Below are 26,100 nucleotides of genomic sequence, written 5' to 3'. Positions count from 1 at the left end.
CTTAATCATAATAAGTTAGTATCTTTTAATACAAATGTAATTACAATTTTGTATTCAAATCTTATACATTCATAGCTAGAGTGATCCGCGGTCAAAGATTTGTCCTAGGTAGCGAAACAAAATATATTTCTGGATGGAGGGAGTAGTATATTGAACACTTATATTTTCCTGCGCTTGTGATGGTCTAGAGCAAACACAAGATCATCTACGTTACACTACTCAGGTACCCCCAAATAATTAAATCTGTATAGAAGAAGGAAATTAAATGTCGAGCATTTAGGCAAACCAGGATGGCAATCTGAATCATGGACTCATGTATTCAAATATTAAACGTCATAAGCGGAAGGGAAATTGCCTGGGTGACGTTGAATCAGGGCTTTCCCGTTCATATTGTGTCTGTCGTTCTCAATTTCGCAAGTGCTCATAATCTGATTCGCGATGTTGGTGCGGTGACTTCGTTGGCACCATGCACAACCATGAATCTTCAATTGCAACACTAGCATTTTCTGGTCCTTGACAGCTGCCAGAACAGATTGCAGACGACATCATTACTGACAGCTGCCAAAATTGATATTGTGCAATATTCAGGCTATCAGAGTAAAATTTCATATAGAGTACTGTTGCCAAAAAATTGGATGATGATCTTCACAGTACGAGACACGCTAAGACCTGGGATCTGTGCTTATCTCTAGTGCAGGATCTGATCTCGAGGTTCGCAGGGTACCAATCAATTTGACCTATAATTGATGAAACAATAAAATTTAATTACTAAACAACAAGGAACATATCAGCTGAGATTTTGAAGAGTTCCATAACGGCATTGGCCGTAGGATCGATCTGATACTTAAGAATAAAGGGTCATAAACTATCCTGCCGAATCAAATAAAATAAGAAGATTAGGAACCATTATAAGCAAGTTACTGGTTATTGGAGCCGATTGGTTAACAGTAAATAAGGCTAAGAATAAGTTTTATCATAAAGAAATCGTATCTATCCGATCCAACTTAATCTATTGTCACTATCAGTCGGACATGATCTAATCGAGACAACGCTGGTACATGGCGATAAATTAAATAAGATTAGCCGATGAATCTAATTATAACAAAGAATAAATTTGTTAAAATTTGTTTAGAAAATCCAGATTAAGACCCAATCTGCTATTGGATATGTAGCGAAATCTTTGTGAATGAAGCTGATAGAAACTTAATCAAGATGTGATAAACGTTGATATCAGTTAAGAACTAGCAAAGATCGATTGATGCAATCTTACAAGAACTTGATAGAAACCCATAAATTGTGAGATTTATTAATACTAACAAGAGATCGGAGTGATGTAGCCTTGAAGGATTTAAAAGAAATCAATATATAACCGGTAGATAAACTAGATGTAATTATAGCGATACGCCGGTAATTAAAGACTAGAACATCCGATAGAGACGAAACTTACAAGCAAACCGAAGATTGATATGACAGTACCCTGTTAACTGAAGAAGTGGCCGAAAAAGCTACCTTACTCCTATCCTAGGGTTTGTGGTGAAAATTGAGAACAATTGTATTGATGATTGCCTGATTACTGCAAACTCAAGACTCCTATAGATGATTACGACATGCTACAAACTTGAGAAAAAAACAAACACTACCATATTTACAAAACTCTTTAAAAGGAATGGGATTCTTGTAGAATCTTCTGCTGACGTCACAGTGCTTGTCTGATACGTATTGCAGCTGTTACCATCTTTGACCGAGTCTTCACCAGCTTTGACCAAAACCTTTTTGACCGCTTTGACTAAAAACTTTCTATCGACTCATCCGAAGACTCTTCATCGGCTTCCTTCTTATCGTGTCTACTTCCCATAAATATACCTGCAAAATTTTGGTGTCAACAAGTGCATTTCACAAGCATAGTAATATTTTAAACAATTAGTGGAAAAACTATGGCATTTAAGTATATGTGTCCATTTCACAAATCCACCGGTAGGCTAGCTAAATTTTCACAAAAAATATAATTTTGTAGGCCCCAGGTTACACATGGCCACATGGAAATTTTGATGAATTATCATTGGCATATGGGTGTGCCAAGTCATGAAAGTTGAAAGTGGTAGTGTCAAAGTTCAAGTTTTGTGTCACATCTAAATTCCATCTCTAATAACCCATTTCTACAATTATTAATATAAGTAAAAACTATCCCATCATGCAAACCACTTGCACATATATACGTGGAGCTAGCGATGAACATATAATTATTTATGGTTACAATCATAAAAGATACTTACTTAACAAGTAACGTACTAATTAATGACAACACATCCATGTTAAATTACATTGACGCTGCAAGATAAAAACTTACATAGATTGCTATGGATAATTAGTATATTCTAACAAAAATACTATATATAACATTTTTATATAGTTTAAATGTAAGCATCCTCGTTTCAAAAAAAAATGTAAGCATTCTTTTCTTTTACAAAAAAGGGTATCTATGTTGAATTGCCTTGATGATTGTGGAAATTTGCTCATAGCTAGGTTGAATTGTAAGCACCCGAATTTTACTCGCGTAGCCAGATGTGTTTGGAAACGCTATGCTAGCGATAAGGATCTCATGCAAGCAGATGATCATGGAGTGTTACCCCTCGACGCACAGTGCATCGGAAGATGCGTTGGAGTAGACTTGTCCAACATAGTCGCACGTCGAGGTAGAGGAAGTAGTCGATCACGTCACGAACGGATCATCTCCTCCTTGCCGATCATCACTGCAACAGCAGCAGTGCCTCCACGGAGTCCACACGTGTGGGAGAGGGAACGCCGTGCGCCGATGTGCTAGCACCGCGCGCAAGGCTGGGAGAGCGGCGGCCAGGAGGAGGGAGGGCGGCTAGGGTTTGAGGCGCGGTAAGGGTGTGGCGCCCCTAGCCCCCTCCCACATATATATAGAGCGCGCTAATGGGCCATCGACCATATAGGCCCATTAGTAACCCTAATCGCTCATGGATCAATATCCATGTGGGCCTTTAATCCATATTGTTATGATTGCCTCTTGGGCATATCACCAACAATCTCTCACTTGCACTAGAGACAATCATCTAGCCACGCTTTCCAACATTCCAACCCCTTAAGTGTGTGACCCGTTAGGTTCATGTGTAGACGTCCGTGGGCGGAAACCGTTTCCAAACCACAAGTCAATAGCGGAACCTAGCAGGGCATACTGACTCCCGAATGCACATAAAGATTATATCGGCTGAACCTAGATACATACATACACTAGTCCTTGTGCCACATGATATCAGTCAAGCTCAAGGCGAGATTTGTGCCACCCTTGTGATAGCTCAACCATTCACTCGATCAAATAGTGGATTCAATATGACAAACTTTTAGCCACCGTGATTAACTCATTAATCACATTGGCATAGCCATGCACTTCCCAATCCAACTATCTCGAGGGGCCCAGAGATATCTCTCCCGTTATTAGGAGGGGCAAATTCCATCTTGATCAGCACACATCCCATTCCATGTTTCATGATACACTCGAAAACTGCTTTTATAGCTACCCAGTTACGGAGTAGTGTTTGGCAGCCCCAAAGCGCACCACTATGCACAGTGAGAAATAATGACGATCTAACGTCTAAGGATCTAGTAGGTGTATCGCTTGAGACCAACTGATGGCACATATAAAATGACAATCCCAGCAGTGTCTCGGAGTGAGTCAGTCTAACACCATGTTCACTAACATGTGTCCACATCATTAATTTGATATCTCTATATCCATGATTCGTGAAATGTAATCATCAATTAATCCATGTGCTAGTCGTTGTATCATTATCGTCCTATGTAATGATGTACACTAGAGACCATTTAGAACAACATCACAATGTACAAAGAGTTTCACGGACAAGTCACATACTTGACAATCAATGTAAAGTAGTTGCTCAAGGAACGAATAACATTTTATTAAAACACAAGCTTAGACATGATTACAATAATCTCCTACTCACTCTAGAGTCAATCATGCAAGTATCTAATACCCATGGAACTCATATGTGCCTCATGCTTCTGCTGTGAGAGGGGCTTCGTCAACGGATCCGCAATGTTTAGATCCATGTGCACCTTGCATATCTTCACATCACCTCTATCTATTATCTCTCAAATCAGGTGATAACGCCGTAGTATGTGCTTGGATTTTTGGTGTGATCTAGACTCCTTGGCTTGTGCAATGGCACTACTATTATCACAATAGAGGTCCATTGGACTGGACGCACTAGGTACAACCCCCCAACTCAGAAACAAACTTTCTGACCCAAACAGCCTCCATTGCAGCTTCTGAAGCTGCTATGTACTCGGCCTCTGTCGTAGAATCTGCCACCATCTCTTGCTTGGAACTTTTCCAGCTCACCGCTCCACCATTAAGGCAAAATACAAATCCAAATTGCGATCTGAAGTCATCCTTGTTAGTTTGGAAGCTAGCATCGGTGTAACCATTTACAATGAGCTCCTCACCTCCATAGACAAGAAACTTATCCTTAGTTCTTCTAAAGTATTTAAGGATATTCTTAGCTGCAACCCAGTGAGCCTCTCCTGGGTTTGACTGGTATCTGCTTGCAACACTTAGAGCATAGGCTACGTCAGGGCGTGTACAAAGCATGGCGTACATGATGGATCCAATAGCTGAGGCATATGGAATCACATTCATCTTCTCTTGCTCATCAGGTGTCGAGGGACACTGACTCTTGCAGAGATTAACACCATGTGACATCGGCAGAAAACCCTTCTTGGAATCCTGCTTATTGAACATTTTCAATACTTTGTCAATATATGTATCTTGGCTTAATCCAATTAGCCTTTTTCATTTATCCCTATAGATCTTTATGCCCAAAATATATGTTGCCTCTCCTAAATCTTTCATTGAGAAACTCTTTCTTAATGAAGATTTAATAGTCTCAAGCATTTGAATATTATTTCCGACCAGTAATATGTCATCAACATATAGAACCAGAAATACAAGTGCGCTCCCACTAGCCTTCTTGTAAACACAAGGCTCTTCTTCATTCTTGATGAAGCCAAACCCTTTGAATACTTCATCAAAACGAAGATTCCAACTTCGAGATGCTTGCTTCAGTCCATAAATGGACTTCCAAAGTTTGCATATTTTTCTAGCATTTGTAGGATCAACAAAACCTTCAGGTTGTATCATATACACATGCTCACTAAGGTTTCCGTTCAGGAAAGCCGTTTTGACATCCATTTGCCATATCTCACAGTCATAAAATGCGACAATAGCTAGAAGAATCTGAATAGACTTTAGCATTGCGACGAGCGAAAATGTTTCATCATAATCAACACCTTGAATCTGTTTAAACCCTTTCGCCACCAATCACGCTTTATGGATGTGAACATTTCCTTCCATGTCTATCTTTTTCTTAAAAATCCACTTGCACTCCTTAGGTCTAACACCTTCAATTGGATCAACCAAGTTCCAAACTTGATTGTCGAGCATGGATTCTATTTCGGATTTTATGGCTCCAAATCATTTCTCAGATTCTGGTCCCATTATTGCTTCAGTACAGGTCTTAGGCTCATCATTATCCAATAATAATACGTCGCGCTCCTCTATGGTTAGGAGCATGAACTTTTCAGGTGCGCGACGTGCCCTTACAGACCTTCGTGGGGCTGGTTCTTCGACAACGAGTTCTGCAACTTCTTGTTTATCCCGTGAAGGTTCAGTGGGGGTTGAAACCGTTTCAGGCACATCCCGAATTTCTTCAAGTTGCACCTTGCTCCCACTAACTCCTTCTGAGAGAAACTCTTTCTCTAAGAAGACACCATTGCAGGCAACAAACACTTTGCCTTCTGCTTGATTATAAAAATAATATCCTTTGGTTTTCCTCGGATACCCCACAAAGAAACACTTGTCTTATTTTGGAGTAAGTTTGTCTGACATCAAACGTTTGATATAAGCCTCACATCCCCAAACTTTGAGGAAAGACAATCCGGGGCGTTTTTCAGTCCACATCTCATATGGTGTCTTTTCCGCAGACTTAGTTGGAACCCGGTTCAGTGTGAACACTGCAGTTTCGAGAGTATAACCCCCAAAAAAATTGGAAGATCAGCTTGGCTCATCATCGACCTTACCATGTCCAACAAGGTTCGATTTCTCCGTTCAGAAACCCCATTCCACTGAGGTGTTCCAGGTGGAGTCCACTATGGAACAATTCCACATTGTTTCAAATGATCACCAAACTCGTGGCTTAAATATTCACCCCCACGATCAGATCGTAGGAATTTAATTGTCTTGCCAAGTTGATTCTGTACTTCATTTTGAAATTCCTTGAACTTTTCAAAGGATTCAGACTTGTTCCTCATTAAGTAAATATAGCCGTACCTACTGAAGTCATCAGTAAAAGTAATGAAGTACTGAACCCACCCTTGCAATTGAACTCATTGGTCCACATACATCAGTATGTACTAGTCCCAATAGGTCACTTGCCCTCTCACCTTGACCAGTGTAAGGAGTCTTAGTCATCTTCCCAAGTAGGCAAGACTCACATGTGCCAATTGATTCAAAATCAAATGGACTCAGCAGACCATCCTTATGGAGCTACTCTACAGGCTTCTCATTTATGTGACCCAATCAACAATGCCAAATAAAAGTGGGATTCAAATCATTAGGACGAAGCCTTTTAGCATTAATATTACAGACATCTTTATCCTCAAGCTCAAGAACATATAAACCATTCACCAATGGACAAACTCCATAAAGTAAATTCTTATAATAAATAGAACAACGCTTGTTCTTTATAACAATCTCATAACCATCAACTTCCTCCAAACATGAGGAAGAGATAATGTTCTTACTCAAAGCAGGAATTCAATAACAATTATTTAATTCCAAAACTAAGCCCAATGTTAGCGACAGGTGGTAGGTGCCGACCGCCAACACAGCAACCTTTGCTCCATTGCCGACTCGCACATCCAGCTCGCCTCTTGCAAATCTTCTAATCCTTGTCAAGCCCAGCAACGATTTGCAAGTGTGAATCATTGAACCGGTATTAAATACCCATGAATCACTAGAAGATATAGCAATATTAATTTTTGTAAGATAAATACCTGAAGCGGAAGTCGAACCTACCTTCTTTTTCTTATCTTCCAAGTATTTCTTGCAGTTCCTTGACCAGTGTCCCTTGGCATGGCAATGGAAGCATTCATCATCAGGAGTAGGTCTAGATTTGACCTTTGGCTTTTTCTTAGAGCTTGAGGGCTCATTGGGAACCTTTCCCTTAGCTTTTCCTTTAGGAGGCATCCAACGCTTCCTCTTTTTATTCTCCTTCTGTACAACCATCACATGATTGCTATTTTGTTTAATGCTTTTCTCTGCTTTTTTTAGCATGCTATGCAACTCACTCAATGTTTTCTCTATGTTGTTCATATGGAAGTTCATAATGAACTTCTTGTAGCTTGGAGGGAGCGACTGGAGAATAACATCTATAGCCAGATCAGCATTGAGGGGAGAACCCAGTCTTTCCAAGCTCTCTATGTAACCAACCATTTTCATCATATGAGGACTAACTGGACTACCTTCAGTCAGCTTGCACGCAAACAAGGAACTAGAGACGTTGTATCTCTCAGCCCTCGCCTGGTTCCCAAACATCTCATGCAGTCCCTGAATCATGGTATGAGCATCCGCATTCTCACAATGCTTCTGCAGATCAGAGGATATTGTGGCAAGCATGAGACAGCTAACTTCAAGCGAGTCATTGCAGTGCTTCTCATAAGCTCTGCGAGCTGCAGCATTTGCACCATCAGGGAGGTCATCAGGATATGGTTACTCAAGAACATACTCTTTTTTCTCATTCCTGAGAACGATTCTTAGGTTGCGATACCAATCAATAAAATTAGCTCCATTGAGCTTTTCTTTCTCAAGCATAGATCGCAAGTTAAAACTGGAATTGTTATCAGCAGCCATAATCTACAACAAAAATGCAAAGTTTCAGCACCAAGTTTATGTAATTCTTTTATTAACAAATTTAATAAAAGACACTCCCACTATATCAATATCGTCTTCCCTCTAACGACATATAGAGGACCAAGATCCATATTTACTAAACTCCTAGTGAGCTTTGGCTTCACTGCTAGAAAGTTAGTGATGTAGGTAAACAACAAACTTGTTAATTACATCCCTATGTGACTCTTGTTCGTTAGGTGGCATCGTATGCCCCGGCTCCAACAATATGCTAATAGCCCAAAACCATTTTGATAGCTATGTTAAGTAACCAATACTATGCGTGCGAATGTCCAACATCCACCCCATTTATTATGATTGTTGATGGCACCCTACTTTGGCAGACCTACCACACAACGATCAAAATCTAATAGGTGCAGCTTTTGGTAAAGGCATCTAGTGAACTCAACTTTTCTAAGGGAAGCTATTATATCATGACAAAAGCATATCGACCATATGAAAGCATGAAAGAATAATAAGGTAGGAAAATAAACATCACAGGCATATAATCATATTATATTGTGAATAATATGGCCATTTGAATCATAGTGGTCTCCATCTCCATCGCCATCACTCCTGCCTCCATGGTGATCATCATCGCCATTATGCTTGAAGCCTCCATGAAAAAGAATACTAAGAAGAATACTAAGCTACTACATCTAATAGCTAGTAAAGTAAATTACATGAGGAGAACAAGCATCACATGTCGACTTGCAGGCCGTTATACAATAATGGTACAACCTCAACCCGGTTGTTGTAACGGTGACACGCAGGTCTCAAAAATCATTACACACAGATCAGCACATGATATTGAGGCCATACCATTCACATCACACCCTGTAAAAACAAGTTAAGCGTAGAACGTATTCTTCCGTAGGGGTATGAAAAGCCGCTATCAACAGATTGCAACGGCGGTCTGGGGCATCACAATGTCCCTTATTTTCACTAGTCAATCACATTGACTATTGCGATAGGTACATCGGAGAAGACCGCACCACACGAGTCAGATATGTCGGCTCAATCTCTTCTCGTTTGCACAGTTAGCCCAGATGGTGATTCCAGCCGGTATGGGCAAGTCATGCGCACAATAGAGAAAGAACACAAACCAATCTACAGTCATCGTGATGCAATCAACTCGTACCAATCCCACACCGTACATCAATCTATACATCTTATATGAACAGATTGCAAAACCCTAATCAAGAATATCCCTATATGCACATCCAGACCAAAAGCTAAACATGATCGCTCTGGTACCATTGTTTGGAAACGCTACGCTAGCGATAAGGATCTCATGCAAGCATATGATCATGGAGCGTTACCCCTCGATGCACAGTGCATCGGAAGATGCGTTGGAGTAGAATTGTCCAACGTAGTCGCACGTCGACGTAGAGGAAGTAGTCGACCACGTCACGAACGGATCGTCACCTCCTTGCCAATCAGCACCGCAACAGTAGCAGCGCCTCCACGGAGTCCACACGTGTGGGACAAGGAATGCCGTGCGCCGATGTGCTAGCCCCGCGCGCAAGGCTGGGAGAGCGGCAGCCAGGAGGAGGGAGGGCGGCTAGGGTTTGAGGCGCGGCAAGGCTGTGGCGCCCCTAGCCCCCTCCCACATATATATATATATATATATATATATATATATATATATATATATATATAGAGCGCGCTAATGGGCCATCGACCATGTAGGCCCATTAGTTACCCTAATCGCTCATGGATCAATATCCATTTGGGCCTTTAATCCATATTGTTATGATTGCCTCTTGGGCATATCACCAACAAGATGATGGTGGAAATTTGCCGTCTAAGTGCCAATTGCAATACTAACGACAGTGTAGTTTAGGACCTAGATTTAGACTTTTTAATAATAATTCGAAAGTGCGTATAAAATATGAGGTACAGCAATCGCTTAGGTTTTAGATGAACACGCAGATGGTAAACTTTAAAAAGGTGTAATCGGTATTGATTGGCCAAAGTCTGAATGCATGAAGTCAGCTAGGATGCAAGTTAGATATATTTTGGATATAGGTCAGCGCAAAAAAATTGACATAATGAAATAGAATGACATTCTGCATAAATAATTTGGGAGGAGAAATGAATTGGAGTTACATGCTATTGTAATTAATTAGTTGACCCAAAAACACCATTGGACCCTACTAGAAAACAGGCAAAAGGTCATGGCCAAAGGTACCAGCTGCTTTTGCAACCGGTACTGATGCGTGGCATCAGTACCGGTTGCAAAAGCAGCTGGTACCTTTGGCCAGCGGCGATCAAAGGTATGGGGTTTGGTACCGGGTTAAAGCATTACCCGGTGCCAAAACCCCAGTATAGGCACCGGTTAGTGCCACCAACCGGTACCAAAAGAACAAGGAGGAATAGGTACCGGTTGGTGGCACCAACCGGTGCCTAAAGGGCGGACAATGGCACCGGGTTTTGCCATGACTCGGTGCCGCCACGAGCCCACAACAAAGGCACCGGTTGGTAACTTCAACCGGTGCCTATGCCTATTGTTTGGCACCGGTGCCTATGCCTATTGTTTGGCACCGGTTGTTGAGCACCAACCGGTGCCTTTGAGCCACGCCTATAAATACCCCAACCCCTCCCCCCTCCAAGCTGCCGTGAACTCACTGTTCATGGCAGCTAAGTGAGGGGAGGGGAGGCGAATTTTTGTTTTTTTTCAAAAAAGGTTAGTTATTTTTCTCCATAACTTAGCAATTGGTTTTTAGAAGCAGTTATCACTTAATTTAGTTTATATATGTGATAATTATTTTTAGTTGTAGCATTTTATTGTAGTTATATGCGTTATCAATTTATTTGATATGTTAATACTATCAAATTATTGTATTTATATGTTTCATCAATTTATTTGATAAGTGAATAGTATCTATTTATTATAGTTATATGCATTATCAATTATATATTTGAATTCCAATTTTGTATGGAAATATTATCAATTACATATGCAAGGGTGCTTTATTTAGTTCCCTTTAAAATTCCAAAACTTTACAAGATTCCACATTCGAGATGCATGCTGCGCCAATTCGAGACCCACAGCTCAGCTAGGCCAGAAGGCGACATGCGTCGTTTCTTGTACAAAAATATAAAGTTCCATATAGAAAACAAAGTTTTTACACAGTCATGCAGTCAGAAGGCCATATGCATCGTTATAATTTTGTAGTTCAGTTTTATTAATAGCGTATTCAATATTAGTTATAAATTGGTAGTATGAATTAACTATTTGTACACTACAATGATGTATATAAATGTATTGTGGATCCAGATGAGTCGGCAATGGATGTACATGGCTGACCGGCGTTCAAAGGAGTTCATTGATGGTGTGCATGAATTCATAGAAGCGGCCGAGAAACACAAGTATGGCGGTTTCGTTCATTGTCCATGCAAATTCTGTAAGAATGAGAAAGATTACTCATCATCAAGAACCATCCACAGTCACTTGTTCAATAGTAGTTTCATGCCAAAGTACTATGTTTGGACCAAGCATGGCAAAAGAGGAATTATGCTGGATAATAATGTAGAAGAAGAGGACAGGATTCCTGACTTTGCAGCCAATTATAATGCCTTTTTCAATGACACTGCAATGGGTGAGACTGAAAAAGATACTGAAGGATATGTTGTAGAAGATGATCTTGGTCAGATGCTGCGCGAAACTGAGGAAGGTTGCAAAACAGAAAAGGAATCGAGAGATCTGAAGCGTATGTTGGAGGGCTACAGAACATTGTTGTACCCTGAATGCAAACCAGGACAAAAGAAGTTGGGTACAAAATTGGAATTGTTGCAATGGAAGGCATCAAATGGTTTGTCTGACAAGGGATTCGAGGAGTTGCGGAAACTTATAAAAAACTTACTCCCTGAGGGTAACACCTTGCCGGCGACAACATACGAGACAAAAAAAGTTGTTTGTCCTTTAGGATTATAGGCACAGAAGATACATGCTTGTCCTAATGACTGCATCCTATATCGAGGTGAGTATGAAAATTTGGATTCATGCCCTGTATACAACGCATGCCAGTATAAGATCCCTCGAGATGATCCAGGTGACGTTGAGGGGATGCGAGTCAAGAAGAGGGTGCCTGCCAATGTGATGTGGTATTTCCCTCTAATATCACATCTGAAACATTTGTTCATGAACAAAACGAATGCAAAATTGATGCGATGGCACAAAGAAGAATGTAAGCAAGACAATATGTTGAGACACCCCGCTGATGGGTCGCAGTGGAGAAAAGTGGACAGCACATTCCCAACATTTGCAAATGATGCGAGGAATATAAAGTTCGGCTTAAGTACGGATGTCATGAATCCTTTCGGTGAGTAGAGTAGTGGCTATAGTACCTGGCCTGTGACACTCTGTATATACAACCTTCCTCCCTGGTTGTGTATAAAGAGGAAATTCATTATGATGCCGGTGCTTATCCCCGGCCCAAAGCAACCCGGTAACGATATAGATGTGTATCTGAAACCACTGATTGAGCATCTTCTATTGTTGTGGAACGAGGAGGGTGTTTGTATGTGGGATGCGTATGGAGAGGATCATTTTAACCTTCGTGCATTGCTTTTCGTAACCACCAACGATTGGCCAGCGCTAAGTAACCTCTCCGGACAATCCAATAAGGGTTATAGGGCATGCACCCATTGTTTAGAAGAAACCGACAGAACGTACCTCAAGCACTATAGGAAGATCGTGTATATGGGTCATCGTCGATTTCTTCCGATCAAGTACCCATTAAGGAGGAGGCATGCTCACTATGATGGAAAGGCAGATCATCGTACCAAGCCTAGGCACCGTTGTGCGAAAATGGTGTTTGAAATGGTCAAAGATATAAAAGTAGTATTTGGAAAAGGACCCGGCAGCAGATCAGTGCAGAGTGATGACGGACGTGCACCTATGTGGAAGAAGAAGAGTATTTTTTAGGAGTTACCTTATTGGGAAGTCTTAGACGTCCGCCATGCAATTGATGTGATGTACCTAACAAAAAATCTTTGTGTGAACCTTCTAGGATTCCTTGGTGTCTATGGTAAGCCAAAGGATACATTGGAAGCGTGGCAAGATCTTCAACGTATGAAACAACGGGCCGCCCTACATCCAGAAAAAAGGGATAAAGGACATCATTATCTAGGTCCTGCATGCTACACTCTTAGTAAGGAAGAGAAGAAAAGTATGTTCGACTGTTTGAATAGTATCAAGGTCCCATCAGGTTACTCTTCGAATATAAAGAGGCTACTGAACTTGAAAGAGAAGAAATTCGCACACGTAAAGTCCCATGACTGTCACTTGTTGATGACGCAATTGATTCTAGTTGCACTTAGAGGTATTCTACCAACTAATGTTCGAGTAACAATTATAAAGCTAAGCGCCTTTTTCAACATAATTTCTCAGAAGGCAATCGATCCATCAAGTTTAAGTAGGCTACAAGAGGATGTTGTCCAAAGTTTAGTCAGTCTTGAAATGATATTTCCTCCATCATTCTTCAATATTATGATGCATCTTATAGTTCACCTGGTCAAAGAGATTGGTATTCTCGGTCCTGTTTTCCTTCATAATTTGTTCCCTTTTGAACGATACTTTGCAGTCCTAAAGAAATACGTTCATAATCGGGCTCGTCCACAAGGAAGCATTGCGAAGGGTTACGTCACAGAGGAGGTCATTGAGTTTTGTGTTGACTATGTGGAAGAACTCTGCCCAATTGGGATTCCAGTATCACATCATGAGGGGCGGCTGATTGGAAAGGGCACACTTGGAAGAAAATCAGTAAATACCACAGATCATGCCACGTTGAGCAAAGCACATCTCACAGTTCTGCAACAATCAGCCTTGGTGGCTCCATACATGGAGGAGCACATGCAAATTGTGCGAAGCATATACCCTTTGAAGTCTGAGACATGGATTACAAAACATCATAACGATACATTCGCCACCTAGTTGCAGAAGGAAGTCATGGCCAACGATCAAATTCATGAGCAGCTAGCTTGGCTTGCCAAGGGTCCGGCAAATTCAATCCTGATGTACCAAGGATATGAAATTAATGGTTACACATTTTATACAAGAGCCCAAGATAACAAGAGCACCAATCAAAATAGTGGTGTCCCTATAGATGCCACTGACTCTAGTGGCCAAACGAACTCATGTTTTGGTTACATTGAAGAGATATGGGAACTCGACTATGGGCCGTTGAAGATACCTCTATTTCGTTGTCAATGGGTTAAACTCACAGGAAAAGGTGTTGATATCGACGAGTACGGAATGACAATGGTAGACCTCAAAGAGCTTGGCTATCGAGACGAACCATTCGTCCTAGTTAAAGATGTCACTCAAGTTTTCTATGTGCAGGACATGTCTAGCAAACCGAGAAAGGACAAGTCTAGAAATAAATCAAGTTTTGTAGGTGCCGGAGATGAGCTAAAGCGCCATATTGTTCTGGCAGGAAAAAGGAAAATTGTGGGAGTCGACGATGTCACAGATGAAGAAGAATACAATAAGGTTGAAGATATGACTCCGTTCGCAGTGGAGGTTGACACAAGTATTCTTTTAGCCGAAGAGGATGCTCCGTACGCATGTCATGATCATAACGAAGGGACGATTGTAAAGCGAACCATCGTTAATATTCCCTTAGTTGAATGATTATGTCTTGTAATATTTTTTGTGAATATTATCAGATTTCTTATGCAATGAATTGATTTATTGAGCAATTAAATGATTTATTATGCAATTATTTGATTTATTATGCAATTAAAATAATTAGTTATGCACCTAAATGATTTATTATGTAGTAATTAAAATTATTGTGCATTTAAATGATTTATTATGCAATTATTTGGTTTATTATGATTTATTATGCAATTAAAATAATTAGTTATGCACCTAAATGATTTGTTAGGTAATTATAAGAAAAAAAGAAAGACGAAAAGAAAAGAGAACCATCGGTACCGGTTGGAAAATCCAACCGGTATCTTAGCAGCCTATTTGGGTAAAAAAAAGTGGGGCATCGCGCGGGAGTCGAACTGTGACCGCGGAGCCCAAATTACATCGCGTTACCATTGAGATATTGAAGAATTCCATTCAAATCCGGTCAAAGTAGACAGAAAAGTTAACTTCAAAAGGCCTAAGGTACCGGTTCCAGAAGTCCACCCGATACCATAGGTGATTTTCATTTCCCGCCCGTTGGGGCCTAAGGCACCGGGTGTGCCAAGAACCGGTACCTTAGGCTTGCCAAGGGTACCGGGTGGGTCAACAACCGGTACCTAAGGATTACATAGGTACCGGTTGTGTTTTTTACCTAGTACCTTTGGCCTGGGGTATAAATCCATCTCCTCTGCTTCTTCCTCCCAATTCTCCACTACTCATCGCCTCCTCCAGTCGACCGCCGTCGCGCGCCCTCGCATCGTCGTCGCCGGTGCCTCTCCGGACATGGTGACCCCCCCTCGGCTTCGCAGGAGCCTCATGGGTCAACCCGTGGAGTCCAGGAGCCCGGAGGTGTACTCCGGCAGCCCCGTCCATGAGCACTGCACCGCCCTCGCCGCCGGACATCGCCGTTGACCCCTCTGCACCGCGCCATCTTCCGTGTTGAGCCTCGGGGAGCCTCGCCTCCCTCTCCTCTTCCTTTTAGGCTAGCTTTTGTAGCCTGTAGCAAGCCCCAGGGGCCGGAACACCGGACGCCGGTGCCTCGCCACCGCACCCACCGCGGATCCGCCATGGCAGACCTCACTACAGCACAGCACAGCCACGCGCGGCCCTTGTTTTGGCCCGCGCTAACCTTGCGCATGCTCACTAACCCGGTTACGCCCAGACCCAAGCACTGGCGTCGCCTAAGCGCTTGCGCCGCCGAGATCCGCCACCGCATCGCCGCCTCCGCTGCTGCGCACCACGCTCCGACCCCTGCAGAATCCCGCTATTGCCCTAGGAGGGTTACACATGTCGTGTACACCACCCCTGACCAGAACTCAGGTCGAATTGGACCCTTGAGCATCAGATTTAGCCATGTCCGGTGAAGTTCGCCCAGCGCCGCCGTGGGATAGCTCGTCGGCGTCGTATCGCTGCCGCCCCGCGCGCCCAACCAACCCTGGCCACCCGATCCGGGACACGCGGCCCAGATTAGATCCCGCGTACCCCTTCGCTCGGGATCGCACGATCGCGATCCAACGGCCCAGAGCCATTTGACCCGGCCGCGTACCGGTCAGCTTAGGCAGTTTTCGTAATGAGCCCCTTTGTTTATTAGAAATCAACCCGCAGTCCAGCATAGTTCAAAAATAATTCCAGATCACCCCAGTTTTTAACATTTAGGCCCCTGACCTTTTTAAAAATAGGACCCGCCATCCAGCCCCTGTCTTTTTGCACGTTAGACCCTAGATCTAAGGTTTAATTATGTTTTAGTCCCGGGTTTTGGCGCAGAAGCCCCTGGAACCTTAGTTTTTCTCGCAGTTTAGTCCCTAGACCTAGTTTTAGCTCTAGTTTTCACGTTCTAGCTCCATTTTAGGTGTTCTTTTTGTCCATGCAATCGTTGTAACGCGTAGAATAGATTTAGCTCAGTTTTGGTTGCCTCCTCTACTCTTTTCCTCTTGTTCTCTTTGGGGATACTCTACTGCTATTCAGTTCCCGCCGACGCGGAGGAGTTCACCCAGAGCTACCAGGAGTATGAGGACTTCTAGGAGGTCGTCTCCCAGTCGACGTCCCTGTGGCACCCAGCTTCTGAGTTTTGTACATGTTTTATGCTTCCGCATACTCTGTATCAGACATTTGTCATTTATGTAATAAATAACATTCGTACTCGCTTTATTATATCTTTTACGTGATATGTGCTATGATATACTGTTCCTCTAACACACACACACACTCTCTCTCAAACACGCATATTTGTTCAAAGAATTGAATTCTCCTACTTCATTTAAGGATGGACACATACTCTAACACGTTTTTACGGTTTTAGTTAAGGATGGACCCCTTCGGTGATGACGAGGTCGCCGAGCAATACATGTTGGACGCAATAAACGAAGATACGAGGGCCAACACCACCCAGCCAATCGCTGAAGAAGATGCTCAGACAACTGATTCATTCCTGAATATGTCTGGAGATGCCGATGAAGAAGATGATGACTTTGCACCGCCGCCCAATCAACAGCAGCATGTTCCAGTACGAATCTTAAAACTGTATGCATGGTGACTTCGGTAGATTAGTTTTGCGATTAACATATCTTTTCTTTAATTTAGTCGACCTCCGCATCGACTTCATTGAGCCAGTCAAAAGGGAGATGCCGGCCAACCAAGGAAATGGAGGGAAGACAGGTCGTCACAGAAGTGGACGCAGAGGGCTGTCCAAGTGCTCCAGAGGCTGCTAGCACAAAATTTGTTAACCAATGTGGGGTTATTGTTCGGGCAAGAATTCCGATCACCACAAGACTATGGAAAACGAGCAAACCCGAAGAACAGCAACACGCCATGCCTGCACATCAGAAGGAAATGCTATGAGCAGAACTCAAGGATATGTTCACTCTTCCTGAAGGAGTTGACCAAGAACTTGTGAAGAAATGTGTCTTGAAAAAGATGGCCCTTGCCTTTGCAACTTTTAAGAAGAAGTTGTACATCAATTACATCAAGAAGGATAAGGAGCCAAACTGGGACGATCTTCCTTAGGTTAAACCATACTTCGAGGAGTTCAAACAATACAAACTATTAGAGGAAGCCCAAGAAAAATCTGAACAGGCCAAGGTGAATGTAGCAAATAAGAAGTACAGCCACCACCTTGGGGCTGCCGGGTACAAGAAGTCAGTTAAAAAATGGCAGAAGATGGAGCAGGACCTTATGGATAGAGGCATCAGGCTGACGACATGGGATTGGCCGGATAGATCCAAGTGGTGGTTATTTGCTAATGGCGTGACACTAAACCAGTTGGATGGAAGTTTGGTCGTGCCCGAGCATATGCAAGAAGTGTCCCGCGATCTAGTCACTGCAATAGATGAGACCCAACAAGGAACATTTCAGACTCAAAGGGAGAATGATGAGCTGACAAGGGCATTAAAGAATCCGGAACACCCTGGACGAGCCCGCGGCATCGGCGTGGTCCCATGGAAAGTTGCTTGGGCCGGAGATTCCTCTTACGAGACTCACCGAAAGAGCAAAGCCGAACAGGAAGAGAAATTTCGTGCCATACAAGAAGAGATGAATACGAAGTATGCGTCCTTGGAATCTCAGATGGACGCCAGGGTCAATGAGGCAGTGCAGCTAGCTCTGAGCCAAAGGGCCACTGCTGGGTCGCACCCGGATGTTGTGATAAGCCCGGCCTCTCAGCGACGCAGCAACTGTGCATCCACGGCGGCGCCCGACGTACAAGCGGAACAGCAACCCCAGATTGAGCCAACGGCGATAGATGACCAGAGTTATCCAGTGGATGATGTCACCATGCCGACACCGTGCAAGCAAGAAATATATCCATTCATGTCGCATACAGGTCAGCCCTGCCCCTGAATCCTTCTACTACAATTCATGGAAGGCTGATACCCCATGGCTACACGTCCATCACAGTCGAGCAGATAGTTGGAAACAATGAGGATCTTGAGCTCGACTTTGTTGGAGGGGATGGAGAGAAGACATTGGCAGACGCACTGCACGGGGTCGTTCTATGGCGTAAGGCCGACATCAAACTTATTGCAAGCACAACGGCTCCCGTGCAAACCGATCGCCCGTCTCCGCGGCCTCCCTCACCGCCGTCCCCACAACCATCTCCTTCACCACCATCTCCTCCGGTGCAAAGGGCCGCGAGTACTCCAACTCCTCTTGCACCAGAAAAAGGAAAGAAAAAGACCGCATCCCTTCCAGCGGCTGGACCCTCAAAGAAGAAGCAGAAAACGGTCGAAAGAAAATTAACCTACGAGAAAACCGCTGAGGAGTTGGAAGAGGAGACTGCTCGATATATAAAAGAACAATTGAAGCCTAAAGTCCCCCCGCCGAGCGAAAAGGTACCTCTAGAACTAGGGAAAAAGCTTCTCACAAACCTAGACAACCCACCAAAACCGAAAACTTACCCTCGGACTATGATCGTACTCTGACAAAGGCACACAAGGTGAGAAATCTGAAGAAAAAATGTGACAAGACCATTCCTCAGCTTGGCACACAACAAAAAGAACTCGAGCCCTCCAGGTGCCAGGGTTGCCACTCCTACACCCGACGGACGTACAACTCCAGGCGGACCTACAGGCCACGATATTTCTTTATGAAACTGGATTAACGCTAGAGGAGGCAACGAGGAAAGTGGAGGCGGAAATCCCTGTCGCTCCCGTTCTTACTCCATTCTAGCATGGAAAACCTTTTGTCACTGAGGAATAGGAGAAAAGTCTAGGCACGCAGATGTTCAATTTGCATAGATGGTACCTGCGAATGTCGAACGACGAAGGGAAAATGTTTGGAGTCAAGTATCGTGACCATGATTTCTTCCGCGGGGAGGACGACTTCTGGGTGTACTTCGAAAATTTATATCACATTTACCATCGACAAGCCCTCAACACCTCTATCATCACCATTTGGGTTTTGTAAGTATCACTTACCTCTACATTAATACTTTTTGTTAACAAGATCATAATTATATATGTGCATTATAAAATTTATATTGTATCGTTTAGACAGGAGACCCAAAGAAGCCGAAAACATGGATTGCACCATCAGATCGGCTTCATGTCTCCTTTGCTAGTCAACCAGAAAGTGCTCAACAAAAATTACAAGGAAACGTGCCAAAACATGTACGATTCGTTGACTAGGCAAAATTACAAATCCTATATATTCATACCATACAACTTTGGGTAAGCCTTGGTCGACTCAATCCTCTGTTATATTACTAAATAAATACTAAGCCGTCTCATGCATGTAAGTATATATCCTATCTATATCTGCAGTTATCATTGGATTTTACTCATACTTTCCGTAGAGACCGGCAATCTTATAGTCTTTGACTCAATGAGAAATCCAAAGTCCGCAATCCAACATATCCTAGACCCCTTGAATAGGTAAGTTCAGTTTGCACAATCAAATTCTTTTCTGTTAATAACAATTCCTAAATATCAAACTTAAATTTGAGCGCAGGGTTTGGAAAAAATTTGTGAAAAATAACAAAGGACGTGGTCAATGGAGGCCCGAACTGAATGTTAACATGGATTATCCGGTATGTTGATTCATAAAGATTTGTCTAGTTAAGTAGATAATCCCAAATTGTTCTAAATTGAGTAATTTATTTATTTATCCCTAAGTGTGCGAGACAACAACAAGGAACTGATTGGTGCGGGTACTACGTATGTGACTACTTGCACATCATGACTCCATGCGGGAAGGCTACTGATGAAGACACGGGAGTACGTCCAAACCATTCACTAGTTTATTTTCATAATTGTACTAACGCACATGATGTTAATCCTTTTTTCCTAAATGATAGATGTCTCCAATGGGGGATGAATGTTACTCTACTGATCGGATCAACGCCGTGTGCGAGCAGCTCGCCAGATTCATTTTGAACGAGATCTTGGATCCTAGAGGCGAGTTCTACCACGACGGTCACATCCATAGAGGACTTCCATCGACCTCCTGAGGGGACCAGTAGTTGGACTACAAACATGACTTGTACATTTGTAAATATTTCTAAACGTGATGTCTTGATGTTTGTATATTTGTAAATATATTAGTTCATCTAATTAGCTTAATTATATGCTCGCATTTCACTTTTAGTTAGTTTCAGATATTCTTTGAAAATGAACACATACGTACGACCAATGAACGTATACTACTGTAGAGCTCGAGTGCGTTTAGCAATTATAAAAGAATAAATAGCAATAAATAAAACAAACAAAACTAGAATACAAGAAAAAAAGGGAAAAAGTCATTGGCACCGGTTGGCCAACCGGTGCCAATGGAAGCCTAAGGCACCGGGTTAAATACCCGGGGTCTTAGGGAGATGCCATTGGTCTCGGTTTGGGGGAACCGGTTGGAAAACCGGTGCCGAAGGGTGTTTCCAACCGGTTCCTATGCCGTGTTTTCTAGTAGTGGGACAACCTTGAGTATCTCTAACAGTTCCCCAATAAACATATCCTAATAAAATGATATTGAGTGTCCCAATACCACTTTCATAGATTAACGAGAGAGATGTTTTTAGAGTTCCCAATAACCTTGCCTAAGAGCATCTCCGGCAGTTCCCAATAAACATCTCCCAATAAGATAGTATTGAGATGTTCCAATACCGGTTTCAAAGATTATTGGGGGAGGTAGTTTTAAAGTTCCCCAATAACCTTATCCCAATACAACTATCATAATGGGAGAGCCAAAATTCTCCCTTTATTTAAGAGGAGTTAGGATGAAATATTAGGACAAACTAATAATTATTGGAGAAAGGGGATATTTTGGGGAACTGATAAAGGATATTTTCCTCCTAATATTATTTGTTTATTTGGGGGAAAGGGGAGACGACTGGATATGCTCTAACAACTAACATACTGGGAGAGCCAAAATTCTCCCTTAAATTATTTAAATGGAGTTGGAGTGAAATATTGGGACAACCTAATAAAAGAGAGATGTTTTGGGGAATTATTGGAGTGTATCTTCTTCCCAATATTACCAGTTTATTAGGAAAAGAGAGATTGCTGCAGATATTCACAGGAGATGGGCTTCACAAAGAGCTGGCATAGTGTAAGTAAAATGGCCCCATTAGGCCATTGTTTGTGATTTTGGTGATTGTGTGACAACTTAATCAATGGGACTAACAAATTTGTGAGATCACATTTATAGGATTTTTAGGTTCTATGGATGATGTCCAAACCATCTCCAAGACGTCCAATTCACCGCAGAGATGTGTCCAATCCTCCGTTGAGATGACAAGTCGCAGTGAAAAAGCAGAGATAGAATATATTTTGAAGTGTCCAAATGACCGGAACGACGAATTGGACAAATGGATGCAAAGTCAGCTGCACCGGTTAAACCGACGGCACAGCAATGGTGCAACCGGTAAGCACCGGATACACCGACGAAGGAGAACCGGTGCATTGGACAAAGCGCGTGAAGACCAATTCAAGAAAACTCAGTTGCACCGGTTGAACCGGTGGTGTCAAAGTTAAGGCTTCGGTGCAATCACCATGCTATCACTCAGAGAGCATGTCAAGCGCCCAAGAACTAAGTCTTCAGCACCAATTAAACTGACGGGGCACCAGAGCAAGGCACCGGTGCAATGACGTTAGCATTGCAGGAGAACCAAGGCAGAATTCCTCAGGACCGGTTGAGCCGGTGCACCACCGGTACAATGCACCGGTCTAACCGGTGGCTTCTGCAGTGCCATGTCAGAAGACCAACGGATAGTTCAGAGCCGTTAGTGACCGGTTACACCGGTGCCCTATCACCGGTGCAACCGGTGCTTTGCGCAGAAAAGCCCCAACGGCTACAAACGGCTCTATGGACTTGGTGGGCTATATATATGCCATCCCCCGGGCATTTCATGGTTGCTGGAGTTCAGGAACGTCACACCCATACCCAAGAACATCTCCAAGCCATTCAAGAGCTTAGTGATCATATCTTTAGTCCTTAGCACACATTTGAGAGTGTTAGTGCTAGGTTAGCTCTTTAGAGACTGAGAGAGCAAGACTTTGAGCCTTTGTGCTGTGGTTCTTTAGTGAACCAAGAAGATATCTTGATGCACCCGCCCCTTGGAGCTTTGAGGCTCGCCGGCAACGTCAACGACCCTCCGACTTGGTGTGGAGCGGCGTGGACGACCTTGTGCGGGGGGATGTGGAGACCCCCATCCTTTGTCGAGAAGCTCCTTAGTGGAAATCGGGATCAAGGTGGCCGTGGTGTTGTCCACGGAAGAGACTTGATTGCCGAGAAGCAATACTCTTAGTAAGTGCTTCAACAACATGGATGTAGGTGTGCCTTTGTGGCTAACCGAACCACAGGATAAACACCCGCGTCGAGAGTTTGCTTCCTCCTATCCCGCTCTTTACGTTTCCGCATTTTATATTAGCAATTCTTGTGTGCCTTTACTTTTGTAGAGTAGTTTTTTTATAGGAAAGACTATATGTTGCTAAACTCTTTTGGGATAGGGGTTTCTCACTAGAAGAAACGTAGTTGCACATATAGATAGCATATTTTAGTTTAATATTGTGCAATTTAGTTGGAGCCATAGGTTAAGATTTTAAGTTGCTTAATTCACCCCCTCCCTCTCTTAGGCTAGAGTACAATCCAATTACTTTCACATAGCTCAAGCTAAGGTCTCAAGTAAAATATTTTGAACAACCACGCTGTTGCGATATAGAGAAGAAAAGGTATGAATTTTGATGAAAAAGCAAGTAAAGTTATTAGTAATGGAAGTTTGCCACAAGCAGAAAGAAAATAAGAGACTGAAGCCAAGCAATAACTTAAGAATGCCTGAATTTATTCAAGAACTAATATTAGTCATTATATTCTCTTTGCTAGCCCCACAGCCACAGGTACGTACGTGGTTAAAGGCAAGTACACTCAAATACGGGAAACTGTATAGCTATACAATATGTGCAAAAGAAAAATAATGATTATTAGCTAATAACTAGATTTATTCTAAAATGTTTCTACCGCAAGCGCGCGCCATTTTCCTAGTGGCCTCCCTACTTTCCCGGGCCGAGCGGCGGGATGCTCTGCTCGTTCCTGAAGAAGTCGTCAGGGTCAATCTCATTCTTCGCCAAAGCGAGCCTCTTGTAGTTGTCCCTGAAGTACTTCTCGCCCCAAACCTTGCCGGCCTCGTAGCTGCTGACGTTGCCGACGACGACGTTCGCGCCGAGGTCGAGGTCCCTGTAGTTGAAGTAGGCCTCCCTCGGGCTCGAGCTCGCGTACGGCTCCATGAACGCGTACAGGTCCCGGACCCATTTCATCTGCGCCGCGCCGCCGCCGTCCCCGCCGGCGAACCACAGGTTCACGTACTGGATGTTGTACAGCACGCCGGCGCGGTGCGGGAACGGCGTCGCCGGCTCCGGGACGCCGCTGATCGCCGCGCCGTAGGGGTCCAGGATCATGATCCCTGCGTCGGGCCTCGCGAGCCAGCCGGCGAAGATGCTCTCCCACGCGTCCCGGCGGATCGCCTGCCGGACGTAGTCGGACGTCATCTTGGTGTAGGTGCCCGCGGCGGTGGTCCGGTTGAGGATGTCCTCCACGGTGGCGCCGCTGCCCAGGTAGAAGTAGGGCACGGACTGGATCCATGTCATCTCCTGGCAGTGGGTGCGGTTCATCGTCATCCCGAGCTCCCGGAAGCGGCACCGCATCACCGGCAGGAGCGCGTCGCACGTGCCGAGGTACAGGGCCTCGAAGGTCGCGGTCTGGTTCTGGAGGAGCACCCTTATGAATAGGTCGTCGGGGAGGGCTGGCGCCACCTCCTGCCATCTGGTCACGGCATCCACGGCGCCCTCGTCAACGGTCACCGGGATCCTGAACGCCGTGACCGTCGGCGGCACGGGCACGAGCCTCACCTGCCACGACAGCACCACGCCGAAGCTCTCGCCGCCACCGCCCCGTATGGCCCAGAAGACGTCGGGCCCCATGGCGTCCCTGTCCAGGAGCCTCCCCCTGGCGTCCACCAGCAGGGCGTCCAGGACGTTGTCGACGGCCAGGCCGTACTTGCGCAGCAGCGTGCCGAAGCCGCCGCCGCTGAGGTGTCCCCCGACGCCGATGGTCGGGCACAGGCCGGCCGGAAACGCCAGCTGGTTGCTCGCCTGCGCGACGGCGTAGTAGAGCTCGCCGAGCGTCGCGCCGGAGTCCACCCACGCGGTGGAGTTCTGCTTGTCGATCCGCACGCCGCGGAGGTTGGACAGGTCGACCACGGCGAACACCTCCGGGCGCTTGGAGCTGTAGGACAGGCCTTCGTAGTCGTGCCCGCCGCTGCGCACGCGCAGGCGGACGCCGTGCCGGCGGCCGCAGACCACGGCGGCCTGCACGTGGGAGGCGTTCGTGGGCGTGATGATCCAGAGCGGCCTCACCGTTGCAGGAGTGGAGAACCTTGGGTTCCTGATGGAGGACAACAGCACCGAGGTGAACGACGGCGAGCTCTGCGCGTACACGAGCTGGCCGAGGATGCTCGCCGAGAGGCATTGGGGGAACTCGTCGGATGCAGCGTGGGAGGTGGTGAAGAAACTGTAGCAACAGAAGACGGTGAGGATCAGCATCGAAGCTAAGGATGTGGCTGCCATGGCCATCTTAATTTGCTTCCTGTTGCAGAGTTGGTCTCGGATCGAGCTCGATCGATCACATATACAACCCCAAGGAGCTGCGACGTGGGAACACGTGCAGGCGGCTTGTTCCTGTTCTCCATTATTCCTGGAAACGTCCGTGCCTAGTGCTGGAGGAAATTAAACGTAGAAAAGTAATGGTCAAGGTTAACTGTGGGAAACGTCGAAAAGTAGTAGTGGTGCTCTAGCACGTTACGGGCGTCAGTGCGTGGCGAGGTGGCGATGGTAATTCACTGCTGGTTGAAATCAAGGTGTGCCACTCTTATTTTAGTTGGGTCGGTTTAAAGACACGACGACGGACCCTATCTTCTTTCTACCTAAAAACCTCGTACTCTATATGTAAGCCCGTTTGCATAAGCCCGTGACATTAATTTAAAAAAGTAAAAGCAAAAAAAATCTATCTATCTATCTATTATTTATTATCTTAATACATTAATGTTAAAAGAAACCACCACATCTGCTTAGATGGTCTAGAAATTCTCATGTTAATATTAAAAAAGAATGATTTACATCATTGAATTTTATGAAAATCTAACGGTCTAAACTAATCCAAAAAATTCATCTCAAATACAACTAATAGATATATAAATTCAGAATTGAAAAAATAAAAATAATGCCTAGGTCATATACGACGTTCTACAGATTTACCAATAAGCTAAAGGAGATAAGATTTTTCATGCCACCGTTCCCACATGAATATGAGGCCTGAGTCAATGAGAATCGTCGAAATAAGTGGATGTCCAGAATCTGTCAGGATGCTGCGCCGCCATCGTATTTTGGGTTGTTGGGCTGTGTATCACGTTGGAGTCCAATAGGGATAAGTTTAGGGTTTCATGGATATTCCTAAACCTTTATATTCAGTAGGCATCGCTCAAGGGTTGGATTTT

At 44.1% G+C, this 26,100-nt stretch overlaps 1 protein-coding gene across 1 annotated transcript; it reads right to left on the bottom strand.

Moving 5' to 3' along the window:
- Nucleotides 1–23,392: 23,392 nt before the first annotated feature.
- On the bottom strand, nucleotides 23,393–25,273 carry LOC120670363 (berberine bridge enzyme-like Cyn d 4). The gene has a single exon (XM_039950443.1). It carries the CDS (start codon nucleotides 25,178–25,180, stop codon nucleotides 23,603–23,605), a length of 1,578 nt encoding a protein of 525 aa, XP_039806377.1. The 5' UTR covers nucleotides 25,181–25,273; the 3' UTR covers nucleotides 23,393–23,602.
- Between the last annotated feature and the right edge of the window lie 827 nt (nucleotides 25,274–26,100).

The sequence above is a fragment of the Panicum virgatum genome, chromosome 4N (assembly GCF_016808335.1).
Source record: "Panicum virgatum strain AP13 chromosome 4N, P.virgatum_v5, whole genome shotgun sequence".
Lineage (NCBI taxonomy): Eukaryota > Viridiplantae > Streptophyta > Magnoliopsida > Poales > Poaceae > Panicum > Panicum virgatum.
The sequence above is the reverse complement of the archived record's forward strand: the minus strand, read 5'-3'. Positions and strand labels throughout refer to the sequence as shown.